We start from the raw sequence: 18,462 nt of genomic DNA on the forward strand, positions 1-18,462 counted from the left end.
AATGTATTTTCTACCCATTTCTCAGGCCATTTTAGTGGCCTGTTAACTTAGGGGCACTCTCTGCGGTGGTTGGCAATGAAGCGGATGTTTCCAGCGTATTTTCAACCTAACTTCCGTTTCCCCTGAAAAACGGATGTGGGGACTCCACTCAAGCATATTTTTTCACCTGCTATCTTAACTTAGGGGTTGGCTTGTCCCAAGGTTTTATTAACACTGATGTACTTTCATCAGTCCACCTTCTTTATGGTCGTTACTAGTTACCACAGCCACAAAGTGAAAATGGGCTATATCGTAAAAATTCATGAAAACAAACAATTGCTTTTTGGTATTAATATAAGGTTAGGGTTAGGTTTTAAATCAAAATTGTAGAAATAGGCAGGTTTTAGCCAATATTGTGGCTGTGATAACTAGTGGCAACCCATTGAGTGTGTCACATGTATATTCGTTCTGAATTGTCAAGAGCAAGCCACATCATGGCAGTTTAAAATGGGTGTTACTGTCACAAACCCACCCAGTAAACAGAGAAGTCCAAGTCTTAGGTTTTTAGGCTGGAAATGGTTTTCCATGTTAGTTTAAACTCACCCTGCTGAGGCTGTTACAGGAGCTTTAGACAGGATTATCCTCACTTTCCCCCTCTCTCCCTGTCTCTCTCTCTCACTCTCTCTCTTTCTTTCCCCCTCTCAATTCCATTAAGGAATAGTAACTTGGTATAGTATATCCTTGGTGAGTTTATTACCAATATGCTTGTAGATCATTTGCACTAGTGCTTACCTGCATCCTTTTCAGACTATACAGTATATTCCTGATAACCAGATGTGTTAGTAAAAAAATATTGATTTGGGGTCTTGAGATATACAGTGGGGAGAACAAGTATTTGATACACTGCCGATTTTGCAGGTTTTCCTACTTACATAGCATGTAGAGGTCTGTCAATTTTTATCATAGGTACACATCAACTGTGAGAGACAGAATCTAAAACAAAAATCCAGAAAATCACATTGTATGATTTGTAAGTAATTAATTTGCATTTTATTGCATGACATAAGTATTTGATCACCTACCAACCAGTAAGAATTCTGGCTCTCACAGACCTGTTAGTTTTTCTTTAAGAAGCCCCCCTGTTCTCCACTCATTACCTGTATTAACTGCACCTGTTTGAACTCGTTACCTGTATAAAAGACACCTGTCCACACACTCAATCAAACAGACTCCAACTTCTCCACAATGAGCAAGACCAGAGAGCTGTGTAAGGACATCAGAGATAAAATTGTAGACCTGCACAAGGCTGGGATGGGCTACAGGACAATAGGCAAGCAGCTTGGTGAGAAGGCAACCACTGTTGGCGCAATTATTAGAAAATGGAAGAAGTTCAAGATGACGGTCAATCACCTTCGGTCTGGGGTTCCATGCAAGATCTCACCTTGTGGGGCATCAATGATCATGAGGAAGCTGAGGGATCAGCCCAGAACTACACGGCACGACCTCTTCAATGACCTGAAGAGAGCTGGGACCACAGTCTCAAAGAAAACCATTAGTAACACACTACGCCGTCATGGATTAAAATCCTGCAGCGCACGCAAGGTCCCCCTGCTCAAGCCAGCACATGTCCAGGCCCGTCTGAAGTTTGCCAATGACCATCTGGATGATCCAGAGGAGGAATGGGAGAAGGTCATGTGGTCTGATGAGACAAATAGAGCTTTTTGGTCTAAACTCCACTCGCCGTGTTTGGAGGAAGAAGGATGAGTACAACCCCAAGAACACCATCACAACTGTGAAGCATGGAGGTGGAAACATCATTATTTGGCGATGCTTTTCTGCAAAGGCGATAGGACGACTGCACCGTATTGAGGGGAAGATGGATGGGACCATGTATCGCGAGATCTTGGCCAACAACCTCCTTCCCTCAGTAAGAGCATTGAAGATAGGTTGTGGCTGGGTCTTCCAGCATGACAATGACCCAAAACACACAGCCAGGGCAACTAAGAAACATCTCAAGGTCCTGGAGTGGCCTAGCCAGTCTCCAGACCTGAACCCAATAGAAAATCTTTGGAGGGAGCTGAAAGTCCGTATTGCACCAGCGACAGCCCCGAAACCTGAAGGCTCTGGAGAAGGTCTGTATGGAGGGGTGGGCCAAAATCCCTGCTGCAGTGTGTGCAAACCTGGTCAAGAACTACAGGAAAAGTATGATCTCTGTAATTGCAAACAAAGGTTTCTGTACCAAATATTAAGTTCTGCTTTTCTGATGTATCAAATACTTATGTCGCGCAATAAAATGCAAATTAATTACTTATACAATGTGATTTTATGGATTTGTTTTAGATTCTGTCTCTCACAGTTGAAGTGTACCTATGATAAAAATTGCAGACCTCTACATGCTTTGTAAGTAGGAAACACTGCCGATATTGCAGGTTATCAAATACTTGTTCTCCCCATTGTATATTTGACTATCAATCTGATCAAAATTGATATCAATCACCAATAAATGTTGACTACAGTGCTTGAGAGCAAGGCCATACACATAGTTAAAAAACATATATAATAATTATTAGCTTCATGCTAACATTTCAGAGAGGTTATAGAGTGGCAAATGTATCAGTGGCCATGCTTATACAGTATCTTTCACCCTGTCATCTTCAATTTGGTTAGTCAGAGCTCATCTATGTCCCCACCCCTGGTTCAAGGGAGGCTAGTTTTGCTGACCAGACAATGGCCTGGATTCCAATTGGAAAGGCCTGTTTAATAGGACAGGTGAGGGATTAGTGCTAAGACTCTCCCGATGTCCAACATTGTCCAAATCCAGTGTGTCTCACCAACCTAAGCATGGGCACACAGGTGCTAGAACAGGACTGAAGGGTCACCTGGACTTTCGTTAATAACTTTTTTGGGGGGATCAAGCAGGTGAACTTTGACACCACCACTAACAAATCCAGGAGATACCAATTAAGATACACTGTTCAGTATTTTCTCCCCACAGATTTTGTTCACTAAACCATTTTGGTCTGATTATTCCTTATTTTCTTTTGGATTACAAACCCATCTTTCTCCTACAAGAATCCTCTAACCATCTCTCCTTTGAAAAACAATCATCGAATCAGTCAACTTCATTTAACACTGAATTCTACCTGTTGCACTTCAAGTTTTTCCAGACATACTCTTCTTCACCTTTGACCTTACCCACCCTTTCCAGGTTGCCTCTCAGATCATTCCAGTAGTCAGTCGCTGCACTCTCCTCCTTCCCCACAGATCCCACTCATCATCCCTTCATCACCACATTCCTAATTTATTTCTCCCAGTAACCCTCGGAGCCTCCGTGGGCTCCCACCACCTCCATGGTGCTGATGAAGATGAAGTTCCCTTTTGAGAAGAGGGTGAAGCTGGCCCAGGGGCTGTGGCTGCTCTCCTGGATGGCCACACTGGCCGGAGCGTTCACCTTCACTCTGGGCTGCTTCCTCAAGACCGAACTCCGCAGGAGGGCAGAGGTAGGCTACTGCAATGCTCTACAGCTTTACACTGTACGCTCTTAGAAAATGTTTCGCTATCTAGAAACTAAAAGGGTTATTCGGCTGTCCCCATAGAAACCCCTTTGAAAACCATTTTTGGTTCCAGGTAGAAGCCTATTGGGTTTGATGTAGAAGTCTTTCCCCAGAGTGTTCCACATGAAACCCCAAATAATTCTACCTGGAACCAAAAAGGGTTTTCCTATGGGGACAGTTAAATAACCCCTTTGGAACCCTTTTTTCTAAGCGCGAACAACGCCACTAGGGTTCTTCCAATACAATGCCTATGACTTATCCAGAAGCTTAACTTTCTCAGGGTGTATTCAGTGAAGTTCTACAGTATGCCTGAATCAAAGAGTGATACTTGTAAACTTCTGGTCATAAACTGCACGAAAAGCATGAGGGTGAATAGGGGGGGTAATTCATTACACCTTATTTTAGTGCATTGTAGCTTAAATTAAGAGTACATTTTTTGAGTGTTTCTAGATGACAATGAAATGCATTGGAGTGTTGACGATAACATCTCATGTAGAATTCAGGAGCCTTTGATAATGCTCTCATGAGTGGGATTGGGATGAGGTATCTATAGATCTGTTGGATAGGTGGTTAGATGTGAACGTTATGAACAAGGGGAAACTGTCTCTGGTCTGAACATACCGGTGATAAGCTCATAATAGGGATAAGATGAGCTGACCAACAGAATGTGGAGTGACTGAGTGATTGACAGTTTTATTATGATCCTATTCATCATCTATCTCTTGAGATTACAGTATTTGGAATAATATACTGTCAATTATTGCACTTGAGTACATCAACAGAAACAAAATTCCTCTCAATGCAGCCTTTTTGCAGAAAATATTTATGTTCAATTTCAGTAAAAATAAAAACAACCTAATTGATTTCCTCCATTATACAATATAGCCTTCAGTTATGTTCCCCACTGTAAACCATGAGATTATTCACTGACCTCTACATGTTCACTTTTCCTTAAATATGGGATCAATGGGTTGACAGCCTAACATATCAGTTTATACTGTATAGTTTGCTGCATCACTGATGCATGAGGTTCTTCTGCCTACAGGTAATGGACAACACAGAGATCCATGCTGTGCCCAACACCCTGATGATAGTGGGTCTGGCCTCTCTGGGTATCAACTACTTCGCAGGCCGTATGTGCCAGGATGCGCTGGATGCCGGACGCTTTCCCCGCTGGAAAACCTTCATGCAACCCTACTGGGGTGTTTCCCTCCTCTTCACCCTGCTCATGTTGATGGCTGTGATCATGAGCTATGCCATGAAGGGGAACCTGGAGTCCTCCCTGAAGATCGGCCTGAAGAACGGCATCCGCTTCTACAAGGACACAGATACCCCCGGCCGCTGCTTCCAGAAGCAGAACATTGACCGCCTGCAGATGGAGTTCCGTTGCTGCGGAAACACCGACTTCAAGGACTGGTTCGAGGTCCAGTGGATCAGCAACCGCTACCTAGACTTTAGCTCTAAGGAAGTGAAGGAGTGAGTATTAGAGGACTGGGAGCAGTCTGACAGTCTTTGGTAAAGGAAGAATCCCATGTCAGATTATAATTTAAATAAATCATTAAGGTTATAGGAAATGAGATGGTTGAGGTAATACAAAGGCATGATGTAGACCGTTTATTCTCTATTTACTTCCCTTCCTTCCTCTCTTCTTCTTTAGCCGTGTTAAGAGCAATGTGGATGGGCGTTACCTGTTTGATGGGGTCCCTTTCAGCTGCTGCAACCCCAGTTCCCCAAGACCCTGCATCCAGGACCGCCTCACCAACAACTCAGCCCACTACAGCTATGAGCACCAGACCGAGGAGCTCAACATCTACATCCGCGGCTGCAGGGAAGCTCTAGTCAACTACTACATGGGCCTGATGAACACTATTGGTGCTGGGGTCCTGTCTGTCTTCCTGCTGCAGGTACTGTGCAGATATACAGTACATATCAACCTATACACCTAAAAGTGAGCTAATGTCCTGTGTGGCAATCAGAAGGCACCCGGACTCCTGTGAGTGGCCACAATTATACTTGTAGCTCGCTGTTGAGTAGTAATACAGTATATCCAACATCCTCCTGTATAACCTTTCTCCCTTCTCTTCCCTCTCCTATCCTTCCCCTCCAGTCATCTGTGCTGGTAAGTCTGCGATACCTGCAGACAACCATGGAAGCGTTGGCAGGGCAGGAGAACACTGAGATTGAGACTGAGGGCTACCTGCTGGAGAAAGGGGTGAAGGAGACGATCATGGAGTATGTGACTCCTGTACTGGTTTTCCTTCAGCTGAACCAGGTGGGCAGTGAAGACACTGAAGCTTAGGCGACCCCCGCCAGATAAAGTGGAGAAATCTAAATGTTTCAGACAGGGTGGTGTAGGGGACAAACGTGGCATTTTATTGGGTGATAAATAATCTAACTAGACACTGATCAATTAATCTGGTATTTCTTTGACATCACAATCCATTTTAATGCTGATATTTTCTGTGTTTAATGTTTTACCCCTAAATGCAGTGTTTCCCAAACTCGGTCCTGGGGACCCCAAGGGGTGAACGTTTTGATTTTTGCCCTAGCACTTCACAGCTGATTCAAATAATGAACTCATTATCAAGCTTTGATTATTTGAATTAGCTGTGGAGTGCTAGGGCAAAGAGTTTGAGAAATTCTGCCTAAACGAGTGACACGAATGTTGTAATCTATTTCAGTCACCTGAGGGCTAATATATTTTTGTATCAGTTGTCCGGGGATAATGCACCCCAGTCTTAGGTATCCATGACTGCACACACACACACACACACACACACACACACACACACACACACACACACAAACAAACAAAATAGAGGCACACATTAATCACATTAACCTCATCCCAAACCCAAGCCCTCCACAATTATCCATGATTAAATTGGGTTTTTGATGTTTAATCAATTACATATACTCCCCAAAGGAGAAATAAAAAACACATTATTGTAATTTTGTATTTTTTAACTCAGGGTTGCTATGCATGGTTATTTCCACCTCACCAATGCAGTGTTCTCTCAGTTAATACCACAACAATATTATGGTTGACACTTAACAATGCAAAGATATCTCCAATTATTAAGGGATAGAATTATATGAACATTTTACATTTTGGGGAATATTTTAAAAAGCACATGTTACATTTTGAGTAAAAGACTAACAGCAATGTAAAGCTGACTGTAGAAAGATTCAATGCTCTGCTATGTAACCCTCAGCAATATGACAAACACAGCACTTTATTACAGAGCTATTATGACAGAGAATTATTAAAGGTTCAAGTTTTTAATTGATTTGTGGAGTTCTGTCATTATGTCTTTGTTTTGACCAGCTTTCCTTTCCCTACCATTTCCACCTTTTGGGACCCCCCCCCCCCCCCCCCCCACACACACACTTTGCTCCCACATTTTATTTTTCTCATATTCTCTTTCGACCTGTAACCCTATCTCTAAGGGTGCGTTCGTAAATGTATCAGTTATTCTGTGCTCCGTAAGTGTCAGTCAGTGGGAGGAAGAGAATTATGAAGATGATGATTGATGTCATTAATGCAATGGAAGCTGTGAGTAGGGCTATGTCTGTGACCTCTGTCCTGACACCTTTCACAACTCTGCTAATCCCTGGGATAATACTCCAACTGCTGCCCCAGCAGGCCATGCAGCAGAGAGGAGATACATACATACATACATACACATATAGGTGGTTTATTATGCAAAACAGCATTCAAACCAAGGAACATTATATGGAATAATATTAAACAACTGGTGGTTTGTTATGCAAACCAGAAATACAAGGAGCATTATATGGAAAAAGATTAAACAACTGGTGGTTTATTAAGCACGCCAGAAATACAAGGAGCATTATATGGAATAAGATTAAACAATTGGGAATAATAATGTGTCAGCCTACTATATAATATTACTGAATGATTATGATAGCTGATAATTAATCAATATCATAACAATAATCATCAGCATCGTCATCATCCCCATTACTGTCATCCCCACAGTCAAATAATTTAGCTAGCTATTATCAGCACAATTTCGGGTAGTTAGTAGACCTAAAAGTATTACCTCTAGGCTGTAGCAGCCCACTTCTAAGCGGTCTAACCAACAGGTCTCCCCAAAAAGTTCCTAAAACTGTGACATTGCGGCTTCCGTACTATGGACTACTCCAGCCATAACATCAACTAGCTACCTAACCTACTTTTACAATCATTGTTGTCAAATAACTTCAAAAGTGGTATATCTTCAGCGTGTGTCACATCCTATCCGGACGAAATAGCATAAAATAGGTATTCGCAACATGCTAGCTATAAACAGTACGCTTGCTATGAAATTAAAATTAACCGACAGTCAGCAAGCTAGCTAACGTTAGCTAGCTCTGACAGGACAGCTAGCTTTCTAGTTAGCTAATGACGTTAACAGTTTGGTTGTGAAGTTGCCGAGGTTTTACATAGTTTCGACGTATTACTGAAGGTTAGTTAACTAGCTGTAATTGTCTATAACCGGTTAGCGTAGCTACAAATGAGTAGCTAGCTAGTTGCTAATTTCAGTTTGTCAAAAATATTGTTGCAAAAGGTAGCTAGCTAGCAAGAGATAGGCCACTCGCTACTATGTAGCCAGTTTAATGCTGTCTGGTCAGTTCGGCGCTATATTGTAATCAAATCAGTGCTAGAGAGATCAGCAGCAGTTAACGTTTGTCAATAACAGCCTAGTGGACACCGTTATCTAGCTAGCTACAGACGTACGATTCTGGTTTATTATTAGTACAGTGTTCGCTAGTATTTTCGTTTTAGTAGTAGATTAGGCAGAACAGCGGGATGTCTAGGGGATTAAGTCTAGCAATGATATTGTTTAGAAAATAAAACAAAACTATGTTTATAATGCATGCAACGGCTCCCAAATTAATTCGTACATAAGGCTACATTTGTTATTTTCTTTGACTACATAAAATCTGATGCGTCTGAGGTTATTATACAAAACACTTCAGCTAAATCGGTTTATTTATTTTGAAGAGTAGCCACATAAACATTTGAAATGTCTGGAGACGGCTCGGATAGTAGTAGTAGCGAGGACTCCGATACTGGGATCCGGAGGAAAGCCTGCACTGTCAAACATGAGATCACCAATGGTACGTAACCATCAAAGTAAACTACTGTTTCATAATGTATTATTTGAACCTGTCAAAGGATTTGAATATGCTATACACTTTGGGTAAATGTTGCCCATCAGTATTTCAGTGAATGAATAGAACAGGCTTCCCCAATTCAAGTCGATGGTGGACTGGCGGACATTGCAGGTGTACCCATTGGAGTAAAGCAGGAAGTAAAAGCAGGAAGTGTACCCTTCAATGTGTGCTTTGCTTTGTTGATTAATTCTACTGACGTTACAAAAAATACATTCCATTGCATGAGCCACATCTGTTAACATCATTTGAATGAACATTATGCATTACCATGGAAATTATTGCATCATAATACCAGGCAGCCTTTGTGAGTGTACCCATGAGTTTAACAGTCAAATTGCCGCGGTTAGAGGTTCCAAGGTTCCTAGTTCTATGACCCGACACCTGGGATCACAGCAATGGATGAATGCAAGCAGACCATCAATGTTTGTTGTGGTGTCACAAAATATTTACAGTTTACTGTGCTCAGCTGTGTTTCCTCAGTGTGTGTGTGCACGAGTGTGTGTTGTGTGTAAGCACTGATACTGTACTCTTTCCCCCATGCCAGCGAACCTCACGGGCCATACTGAGAGAGTGGGCATGGAGAACTTTGAGCTTCTCAAAGTCTTGGGCACAGGAGGTGAGTCTCACTGTGCCGATCTGGGGTTCATAGCATAGGGTCATGGTGTTATTGGAGACCTGGATAACTTTATTTTACTGTCTATTTTTTGTAGAACATTAAGAATAAACTATATTAAATGTAGTGCAGGCTCCTGGGTGGGTGGTAGTGGCTACAATCAAATGTGATGCAGAGTTTTCCATTCTGTGCTGTGTGTCTCTGTCTAGCCTATGGGAAAGTGTTTCTGGTCAGAAAGAACAGTGGTCATGATGAAGGGAAGCTGTATGCCATGAAGGTGAGTCTCTGTGACATTGGTCCAAAGACAACCCAAGCATTGACATTGTCTGATGTAGGGAGAATTTATGGGAGGGTTGACTGACTGTTGATGATTATGTCTCAGGTGTTGAAGAAAGCAGCCATCGTTCAGAAGGCAAAGACTGCAGAGCACACACGTACAGAGAGACAGGTGCTGGAGCACATCCGCCAGTCCCCGTTCCTGGTCACTCTGCACTACGCCTTCCAGACCCAGACTAAGCTCCATCTTATCTTGGGTGAGCGCTGGGTCAAAAAGACCCATACATGGAACACTCCGGCTATGATCTTGAAGTGCTGAAAGTGTATCTTTCTGTGTGTATACTAGAGGTCGACCGATTATGATTTTTCAACGCCGATACCGATTATTGGAGGACCAAAAAAAAGCTGATACCGATTAATCGGCCCATTTTTTCATTTGTAATAATGACAATTACAACAATACTGAATTAACACTTATTTTAACTTAATATAAAACATCAATAAAATAAATTTAGCCTCAAATAAATAATGAAACATGTTCAATTTGGTTTAATAATGCAAAAACAAAGTGTTGGAGAAGAAAGTAATATGTGCCATGTAAAAATGTGTGCCATGTAAAATATGTGCCATGTAAAAAAGGCTGACGTTTAAGTTACTTGCTCAGAACATGAGAACATATGAAAGTTGGTGGTTCCTTTTAACATGAGACTTCAATATTCCAAGGTAAGAGGTTTTAGGTTGTAGTTAATATAGTATTTATAGGACTATTTCTCTCTATACCATTTGTATTTCATATACCTTTGACTATTGGATGTTCTTATAGGCACTTTAGTATTGCCAGTGTAACAGTATAGCTTCCGTCCCCCTCCTCGCCCCTACCTGGGCTCGAACCAGGAACACATCGACAACAGCCACACTTAAAGCATCGTTACCCATCGCACCACAAAAGCCACGGCCCTTGCAGCGCAAGGGGAATAACTACTCCAAGTCTCAGAGCGAGTGACGTTTGAAACAGTATTAGCGCACACCCAGCTAACTTGCTTGCCATTTCACATTGGTTACACCAGCCATTAGGCGGATAGGCTTGAAGTCATAAAAAGCGCTGTGCTTGCGAAGAGCTGCTGGCAAAATGCACGAAAGTGCTGTTTGAATGAATGATTACGGGCCTGCTGCTGCTCAGTCAGACTGCTCTATCAAATCAGACTTAATTATAACATAATAACACACAGAAATACGAGCCTTTGGTCATTAATATGATAGAACCCGGAAACTATCATTTCGAAAACAAAACGTTTATTATTTCAGTGAAATACGGAACCGTTCGGTATTTTATCTAACGGGTGGCATCCCTAAGTCTAAATATTGTTGTTGCGTTGCACAACCTTCAATGTATGTCATAATTATGTAAAATTCTGGCAAATTAGTTTGCAATGAGCCAGGCAGCCCAAACTGTTGCATATACCCTGACTCTGCGTGCAATGAACGCAAGAGAAATGACACAATTTCACCTGGTTAATATTGCCTGCTAAACTGGATTAGTAGTTATAACTAGTGATTATGATTGATTGTTTTTATAAGATAAGTTTAATGCTAGCTAGCAATTTACCTTGGCTTCTACTGCATTTGCGTAACAGGCAGGATACTCGTGGAGTGCAATGTTTAGAGTGTTGGACTAGTTAACTGTGCGGTTGCAAGATTGAAACCCCTGAGTTGACAAGGTGAAAATCTGTCTTTCTGCCCCTGAACAAGGCAGTTAACCCACAGTTCCTAGGCAGTCATTGAAAATAAGAATGTGTTCTTAACTGACTTGCCTAGTTAAATAAAAGGTAGAAAAATAAATAAATAAAATATATTTTTTTATAATCGGAAATCGGCGCCCAAAAATACCGATTTCAGATTGTTATGAAGACTTGAAATCGGCCCTAATTAATCGGCCATTCCGATTAATCGGTCGACCTCTAGTGTATACTGTATGTTTCTGTCTATATGCCTGTGTATGTGTGTGATTTGTGTTTGTCTATTCAAGTGTTATATGTATCTGTGCACGTGTGTGTAGACTATGTGAGCGGAGGGGAGATGTTCACACACTTGTACCAGCGAGATCACTTCTCTGAGGAAGAGGTGCGGATTTACATCGGGGAGATTATCCTGGCCCTGGAGCACCTCCACAAGGTATGTTATCGAGCATTTCTGTCCTTTACATTACTTGGCAGATATTCCATTCTATTTACTTCCTACATGTTAATCTTACATAATTACGTGAAGGCTAGATTCTATTCTCTCTCTGTTAATCATATGTTATCCTGTGTATGTAACTTCCTGTTCGGTATGATTCGCACAGCTGGGCATCGTGTACCGGGACATCAAGTTAGAGAACATCCTCTTGGACAGCGAGGGACATTTAGTGCTAACAGATTTTGGGCTCAGCAAAGAGTTCCTGGAGGAGGAGGTATGTAAAAAAAGGAAACCCTTTTTCATTGATGCTTCTATTTGTGTGGACTCAATCAGTGCATGTATGTATCCATGCATATATGTTTGTCACTACAGACTAGTCTTATCTGGTTTTCAGGGATATATCTAATTCAATCTAGCTTCCTTTTCCGCTGAAAACTGCATTATTTTACACCTGCTACGTTAGGTTACTACAGGCTGAGTCATGTGTTTATTTTCCCCACTACAGAAGGAAAGGACGTATTCGTTCTGTGGCACCATAGAGTACATGGCTCCAGAGATCATCAGGGGGAAGTCTGGTCATGGAAAGGTAAGAGTTAACGCATCACACAGGGAGAGAACTTTGGACATGCGCTGTGAGCTACAGCATTTTATTATACATCAATTACTGTAGAACACAGAGTCATCTTTCATTTATTTTATCATCCTTCCTTTCTCTAGTCGGTAGATTGGTGGAGTCTGGGGATCCTGATGTTTGAGTTACTGACGGGGGCGTCACCATTCACCTTGGAGGGGGAGAGGAACTCCCAGAGTGAGGTGTCCAAGTGAGTGCTGTGTGTCATCCACCCCTCCTCACAAACACTGGTTCCGTCCCACTCTTTCATCATTGTCTATGGCCCTCGGCAACTTATCAAAATAATGACATCTATTGTAAAGGTGGCTCGTTTCACCCTCTCTTTTAGCTTACTGTCTGAATACAATAACAAAGAAATTAGTTGTGCTGCGTCCTTTGTGTAACAAAGCCTGCAGCTTAATTAGATATTCTGTTAATGTGTTGCTTTGCAATCATGTTCTTTATGGCCATAATGGTTGGCTTATAATTAGGGCTGGGTTTACACAGTGTATACAGTGATTGTTCTTCCCTCTTTCTCTTTTTCGTTCCTCCCCCTTCCTGCCCTTCTCTCAGGCGCATCTTACATTGTGAGCCGCCGTTCCCCTCTATGATCGGTGCCGTGGCTCAGGACCTGTTGAGGAAGCTGTTGGTCAAAGACCCCCACAAGAGACTGGGCTCTGGGCCCCGAAGGGCCGAAGACATCAAGACTCATGCCTTCTTCAAGGTGCTCGTCTTCACTCCTGCTCTGTCTCTAGGCCCATCTCACTCCCTCTCTTTATCTTCCAACTGCCACACACACACACTCTCACCATACTCTTTCCATTGCTCTATATTCATAGGGTCTCAGTTGGTCAGACCTGGCTGAGAAGAAGGTAGTCAGCCCGTTCAAACCAGAGATCAGGAGTGAGCTGGATACAGGAAACTTTGCTGAGGAGTTCACTGGCATGAATCCTCTCTACTCTCCAGCCAGCACCCCACCAAGCACTGATCGACTGTTCCAGGTACCCCTTATACCCTACCCTCTGCAATATGCAGAATACCTACTCTGTGCCTACACTGTCACAGGAAGACACCTTTTGATAGTCCCTCCACAAATAAGACTATTCTTATTATGGTAGGAGACTATAACACAGTGTTAAGTACCTCAATGGACCGTAAAGGAAATCACTCTACAAACTATCATCACTGTGCCCTTAAGGAAATCACAAATATTATGGACACATTAGAAATAGTGGATATTTGGAGACTAAAAAACCCAGACCTAGTGAGATATACATGGAGGAGACTTAATCAAGCTAGTCGTCTTGACTACTTTCTTGTCTCGTTGTCTCTTGCATTAAAGGTTAAAAAAGCTTTAATAGGAGACAGAATGCGATCGGATCATCATCTAATTGGCCTTCACATAACTCTTATAGAATTTCCATGTGTACGGGCATATTGGACATTTTAAGTTTACTGGAGGACAACTTATTTTTAACTGAGACAGAATCATTTATAACAGAATTTTTTCAGTATAATATAGGAACAGCAAATCCACTTATTGTTTGGCATACCTTTAAATGTACCATTGGAGGTCATTCAATTCAATATTCATCAATAATAAAAAAGCAGTTTCTGGCTAAAGAGACTAGACTAACAAGGGAAATACATAAACTAATAGTACAGGTAGATAGCAATAAAAACGATACAACAGAGCAGGGGTTCTTAAACATTTTCAGCCTTTGGACCCAAATTAGAAATTCTGTGTTTTCCTGGGACCCAAGCTTACAAAAACATGTAACTACGTAAATATCGATACTTTTCATTGCCCTTATGACCATTAACAAATGCAACATAGACAAAGAACAATTAAATGAAATACCCATATAAAATAGCTATTCATGTTTATTTTTCCCCATTAAAAAGCTCTTACATATGTGTCTAGGTTGGACCTGTTGCTGTTAAAATACAATAATTCACTGGAATAAACTGATTGATCACATCACACAGATGTAGACCATAAAACATACACACACACACACAGTCCTAATGAATGGTGTGTGACTGGTTGAAGTTTTCAACAAGCAGGTCTATTCTGGGCTCAGTTTTTGACAGTTGAGAACCCTGACTCTCACAGGTATGGGGTGCCAAACTGGATCAGAACATCTACTGCTTCTCAGTCAGTTTCTCAGCCTCAAAAAGCATCTTGCTTTCAGTGTATTCCAATTCAGAATGAAAATGATTGCTTGTATTTTAACAGCAACAGAGACACTCCTGCTAAGCAGAGAGTACACTGAACAGAGAGTAGAGACACCGCTGCTAAGCAGAGAGGACACTGAACAGAGAGAATAGACACCGCTGCTAAGCAGAGAGGACACTGAACAGAGAGTAGAGACACCGCTGCTAAGCAGAGAGCACGCTGAACAGAGTAGAGACACCGCTGCTAAGCAGAGAGCACGCTGAACAGAGAGTAGAGACGCCGCTGCTAAGCAGAGAGCACGCTGAACAGAGAGAATAGACACCGCTGCTAAGCAGAGAGCACGCTGAACAGAGAGTAGAGACACCGCTGCTAAGCAGACAGCACGCTGAACAGAGAGTAGAGACACCGCTGCTAAGCAGAGAGGACACTGAACAGAGAGAATAGACACCGCTGCTAAGCATAGAGCACGCTGAACAGAGAGTAGAGACACCGCTGCTAAGCAGAGAGCACGCTGAACAGAGAGTAGAGACACCGCTGCTAAGCAGAGAGTACACTGAACAGAGAGTAGAGACACCGCTGCTAAGCAGAGAGGACACTGAACAGAGAGTAGAGACACCGCTGCTAAGCAGAGAGCACACTGAACAGAGAGTAGAGACACTGCTGCTAAGCAGAGAGCACACTGAACAGAGAGTAGAGACACCGCTGCTAAGCAGAGAGCACACTGAACAGAGAGTAGAGACACCGCTGCTAAGCAGAGAGCACACTGAACAGAGAGTAGAGACACCGCTGCTAAGCAGAGAGCACGCTGAACAGAGAGTAGAGACACCGCTGCTAAGCAGAGAGGACACTGAACAGAGAGTAGAGACACCGCTGCTAAGCAGAGAGCACACTGAACAGAGAGTAGAGACACCGCTGCTAAGCAGAGAGGACGCTGAACAGAGAGTAGAGACACCGCTGCTAAGCAGAGAGGACACTGAACAGAGAGTAGAGACACCGCTGCTAAGCAGAGAGGACGCTGAACAAAGAGTAGAGACACCGCTGCTAAGCAGAGAGGACACTGAACAGAGAGTAGAGACACCGCTGCTATGCAGAGAGCACACTGAACAGAGAGTAGAGACACCGCTGCTAAGCAGAGAGCACACTGAACAGAGAGTAGAGACACCGCTGCTAAGCAGAGAGCACGCTGAACAGAGAGTAGAGACACCGCTGCTAAGCAGAGAGGACACTGAACAGAGAGTAGAGACACCGCTGCTAAGCAGAGAGCACACTGAACAGAGAGTAGAGACACCGCTGCTAAGCAGAGAGCACACTGAACAGAGAGTAGAGACACCGCTGCTAAGCAGAGAGCACGCTGAACAGAGAGTAGAGACACCGCTGCTAAGCAGAGAGCACGCTGAACAGAGAGTAGAGACACCGCTGCTAAGCAGAGAGGACACTGAACAGAGAGTAGAGACACCGCTGCTATGCAGAGAGCACACTGAACAGAGAGTAGAGACACCGCTGCTAAGCAGAGAGGACGCTGAACAGAGAGTAGAGACACCGCTGCTAAGCAGAGAGGACACTGAACAGAGAGTAGAGACACCGCTGCTAAGCAGAGAGGACACTGAACAGAGAGTAGAGACACCGCTGCTATGCAGAGAGCACACTGAACAGAGAGTAGAGACACCGCTGCTAAGCAGAGAGCATACTGAACAGAGAGTAGAGACACCGCTGCTAAGCAGAGAGCACACTGAACAGAGAGTAGAGACACCGCTGCTAAGCAGAGAGCATACTGAACAGAGAGTAGAGACACCGCTGCTAAGCAGAGAGCACACTGAACAGAGAGTAGAGACACCGCTGCTAAGCAGAGAGCACACTGAACAGAGAGTAGAGACACCGCTGCTAAGCAGAGAGGACACTGAACAGAGAGTAGAGACACCGCTGCTAAGCAGAGAGCACGCTGAACAGAGAGTAGAGACACCGCTGCTATGCAGAGAGCACACTGAACAGAGAGTAGAGACACCGCTGCTAAGCAGAGAGCACGCTGAACAGAGAGTAGAGACACCGCTGCTAAGCAGAGAGCACACTGAACAGAGAGTAGAGACACCGCTGCTAAGCAGAGAGCATACTGAACAGAGAGTAGAGACACCGCTGCTAAGCAGAGAGCACACTGAACAGAGAGTAGAGACACCGCTGCTAAGCAGAGAGCACACTGAACAGAGAGTAGAGACACCGCTGCTAAGCAGAGAGCACACTGAACAGAGAGTAGAGACACTGCTGCTAAGCAGAGAGCACACTGAACAGAGAGTAGAGACACCGCTGCTATGCAGAGAGCACACTGAACAGAGAGTAGAGACACCGCTGCTAAGCAGAGAGCACGCTGAACAGAGAGTAGAGACACCGCTGCTAAGCAGAGAGCACACTGAACAGAGAGTAGAGACACCGCTGCTAAGCAGAGAGCACACTGAACAGAGAGTAGAGACACCGCTGCTATGCAGAGAGCACACTGAACAGAGAGTAGAGACACCGCTGCTAAGCAGAGAGGACACTGAACAGAGAGTAGAGACACCGCTGCTAAGCAGAGAGCACACTGAACAGAGAGTAGAGACACCGCTGCTATGCAGAGAGCACACTGAACAGAGAGTAGAGACACCGCTGCTAAGCAGAGAGCACACTGAACAGAGAGTAGAGACACCGCTGCTAAGCAGAGAGCACGCTGAACAGAGAGTAGAGACACCGCTGCTAAGCAGAGAGCATACTGAACAGAGAGTGCAGTTGCACTTGGCCAAAGTCAATTCCAGTAATGAAATCATTATAAATGTACTCTGACACTTTGTGGCCCACCATTAACAGGTCTACGACCCACTTTGGGTCACGACCCATACTTTAAGAAAGGCTGCTCCAGAGATACAAAATAAATTAAAGGAAAAACAAAAAGAACTTGTGGAATTTATTCAAGAACAATCTAATGTAATCTATTAAAAAAATAAAGCATACTGGATGGAATATGGAGAAAAATGCACAAAATACTTCCTGAATCTCCAGCAGAAACTCGTTACTGAAGACGGAGTCGTCTATGATTCTCCAAATTATATTTTAAAAGAGGAAGCTAAATATTTTAAGCAGATATTCTCTTTTCCATCTCATCCTCTCCCACTGATTGAAGAATTATTTCTAAATAATACAAAAAATGTCAAATTAACAAATGTACAGAAAGATCAGTGTGAAGGTCAAATTACACAGGAATAGGCCTGATATTTATAACGGATTTTGAAAAGGCGTTTGATAAAGTAAGACTGGATTTTATTTATAAATGCCTGTATTTTTTTCAATTTCGGTGATTCTCTTATAAAATGGGTAAAAGTAATATATAGCAACCCCAGGTGTAAAATAGTAAATAACGCCTACTTCTCAGAGAGTTTTGAATTGGATTAAATAAATGTATCACTAGTCACTTTAAACAATGCCACTTTATATAATGTTTACATACCCTACATTACTCATCTCATGTATATACTGCATTCTATGCCATCTACTGCATCCAGCCTATGCTGTTCGGCCATCACTCATTCATATATTTATATGTACATATTCTTATTCATTCCTTTACACTTGTGTGTATAAGGTAGTTATTGTTAGATTACTTGTTAGATATTACTGGATGGTCGGAACTAAAAGCACAAGCATTTTACATCTGCTAACCATGTGTATGTGACCAATAAAATTTTATTTGATTTTGAATTGTTAAGTGGAGTTAAACAAGGGTGTCCGCTGACACCATATCTATTCGTTATGGCCATCGAAATGCTAGCTATTAAAATCAGATCCAATAACAACATTAGAGGATTATAAATCAAAGGCTAAATAACAAAGGTGTCTATGTATGCAGATGATTCAAGTTTTATATTAAGTC

General features: G+C 42.7%; 2 protein-coding genes across 2 annotated transcripts in view; both read left to right on the forward strand.

The window, feature by feature from the left end:
* Positions 1-3,231: 3,231 nt before the first annotated feature.
* LOC139387877 (RDS/peripherin-like protein xRDS35) lies at positions 3,232-5,920 on the forward strand. Its single transcript, XM_071134196.1, has 4 exons — positions 3,232-3,479; positions 4,579-5,009; positions 5,191-5,437; positions 5,641-5,920. The coding sequence occupies exons 1-4, from the start codon at positions 3,330-3,332 to the stop codon at positions 5,830-5,832; spliced, it is 1,020 nt and encodes a 339-aa protein (XP_070990297.1). The 5' UTR covers positions 3,232-3,329; the 3' UTR covers positions 5,833-5,920.
* A 1,748-nt stretch (positions 5,921-7,668) lies between these two features.
* The window catches only part of LOC139387876 (ribosomal protein S6 kinase alpha-4-like), a 30,853-nt gene continuing 20,059 nt past the window's right edge, over positions 7,669-18,462 (forward strand). The window contains exons 1-10 of the mRNA XM_071134195.1: positions 7,669-8,660; positions 9,262-9,333; positions 9,540-9,607; positions 9,713-9,863; positions 11,663-11,778; positions 11,948-12,055; positions 12,287-12,367; positions 12,499-12,602; positions 12,965-13,115; positions 13,231-13,392. Of these exons, the coding sequence (XP_070990296.1) occupies positions 8,567-8,660; positions 9,262-9,333; positions 9,540-9,607; positions 9,713-9,863; positions 11,663-11,778; positions 11,948-12,055; positions 12,287-12,367; positions 12,499-12,602; positions 12,965-13,115; positions 13,231-13,392 (1,107 nt within the window). The 5' untranslated portion in view covers positions 7,669-8,566. The remainder of the gene's footprint in view (positions 8,661-9,261; positions 9,334-9,539; positions 9,608-9,712; positions 9,864-11,662; positions 11,779-11,947; positions 12,056-12,286; positions 12,368-12,498; positions 12,603-12,964; positions 13,116-13,230; positions 13,393-18,462) is intronic.

This window comes from Oncorhynchus clarkii, chromosome 29 (genome assembly GCF_045791955.1).
Source record: "Oncorhynchus clarkii lewisi isolate Uvic-CL-2024 chromosome 29, UVic_Ocla_1.0, whole genome shotgun sequence".
NCBI lineage: Eukaryota > Metazoa > Chordata > Actinopteri > Salmoniformes > Salmonidae > Oncorhynchus > Oncorhynchus clarkii.

Bases quoted from the DNA above. Each gene is read 5' to 3' on its own strand.
- LOC139387877 (XM_071134196.1), top strand. From the start codon at position 3,330: ATGGTGCTGATGAAGATGAAGTTCCCTTTTGAGAAGAGGGTGAAGCTG. The intron at 3,480-4,578 runs GTAGGCTACTGC...TTCTGCCTACAG, and splicing joins AACTCCGCAGGAGGGCAGAG to GTAATGGACAACACAGAGAT. The intron at 5,010-5,190 runs GTGAGTATTAGA...CTTCTTCTTTAG, and splicing joins AGCTCTAAGGAAGTGAAGGA to CCGTGTTAAGAGCAATGTGG.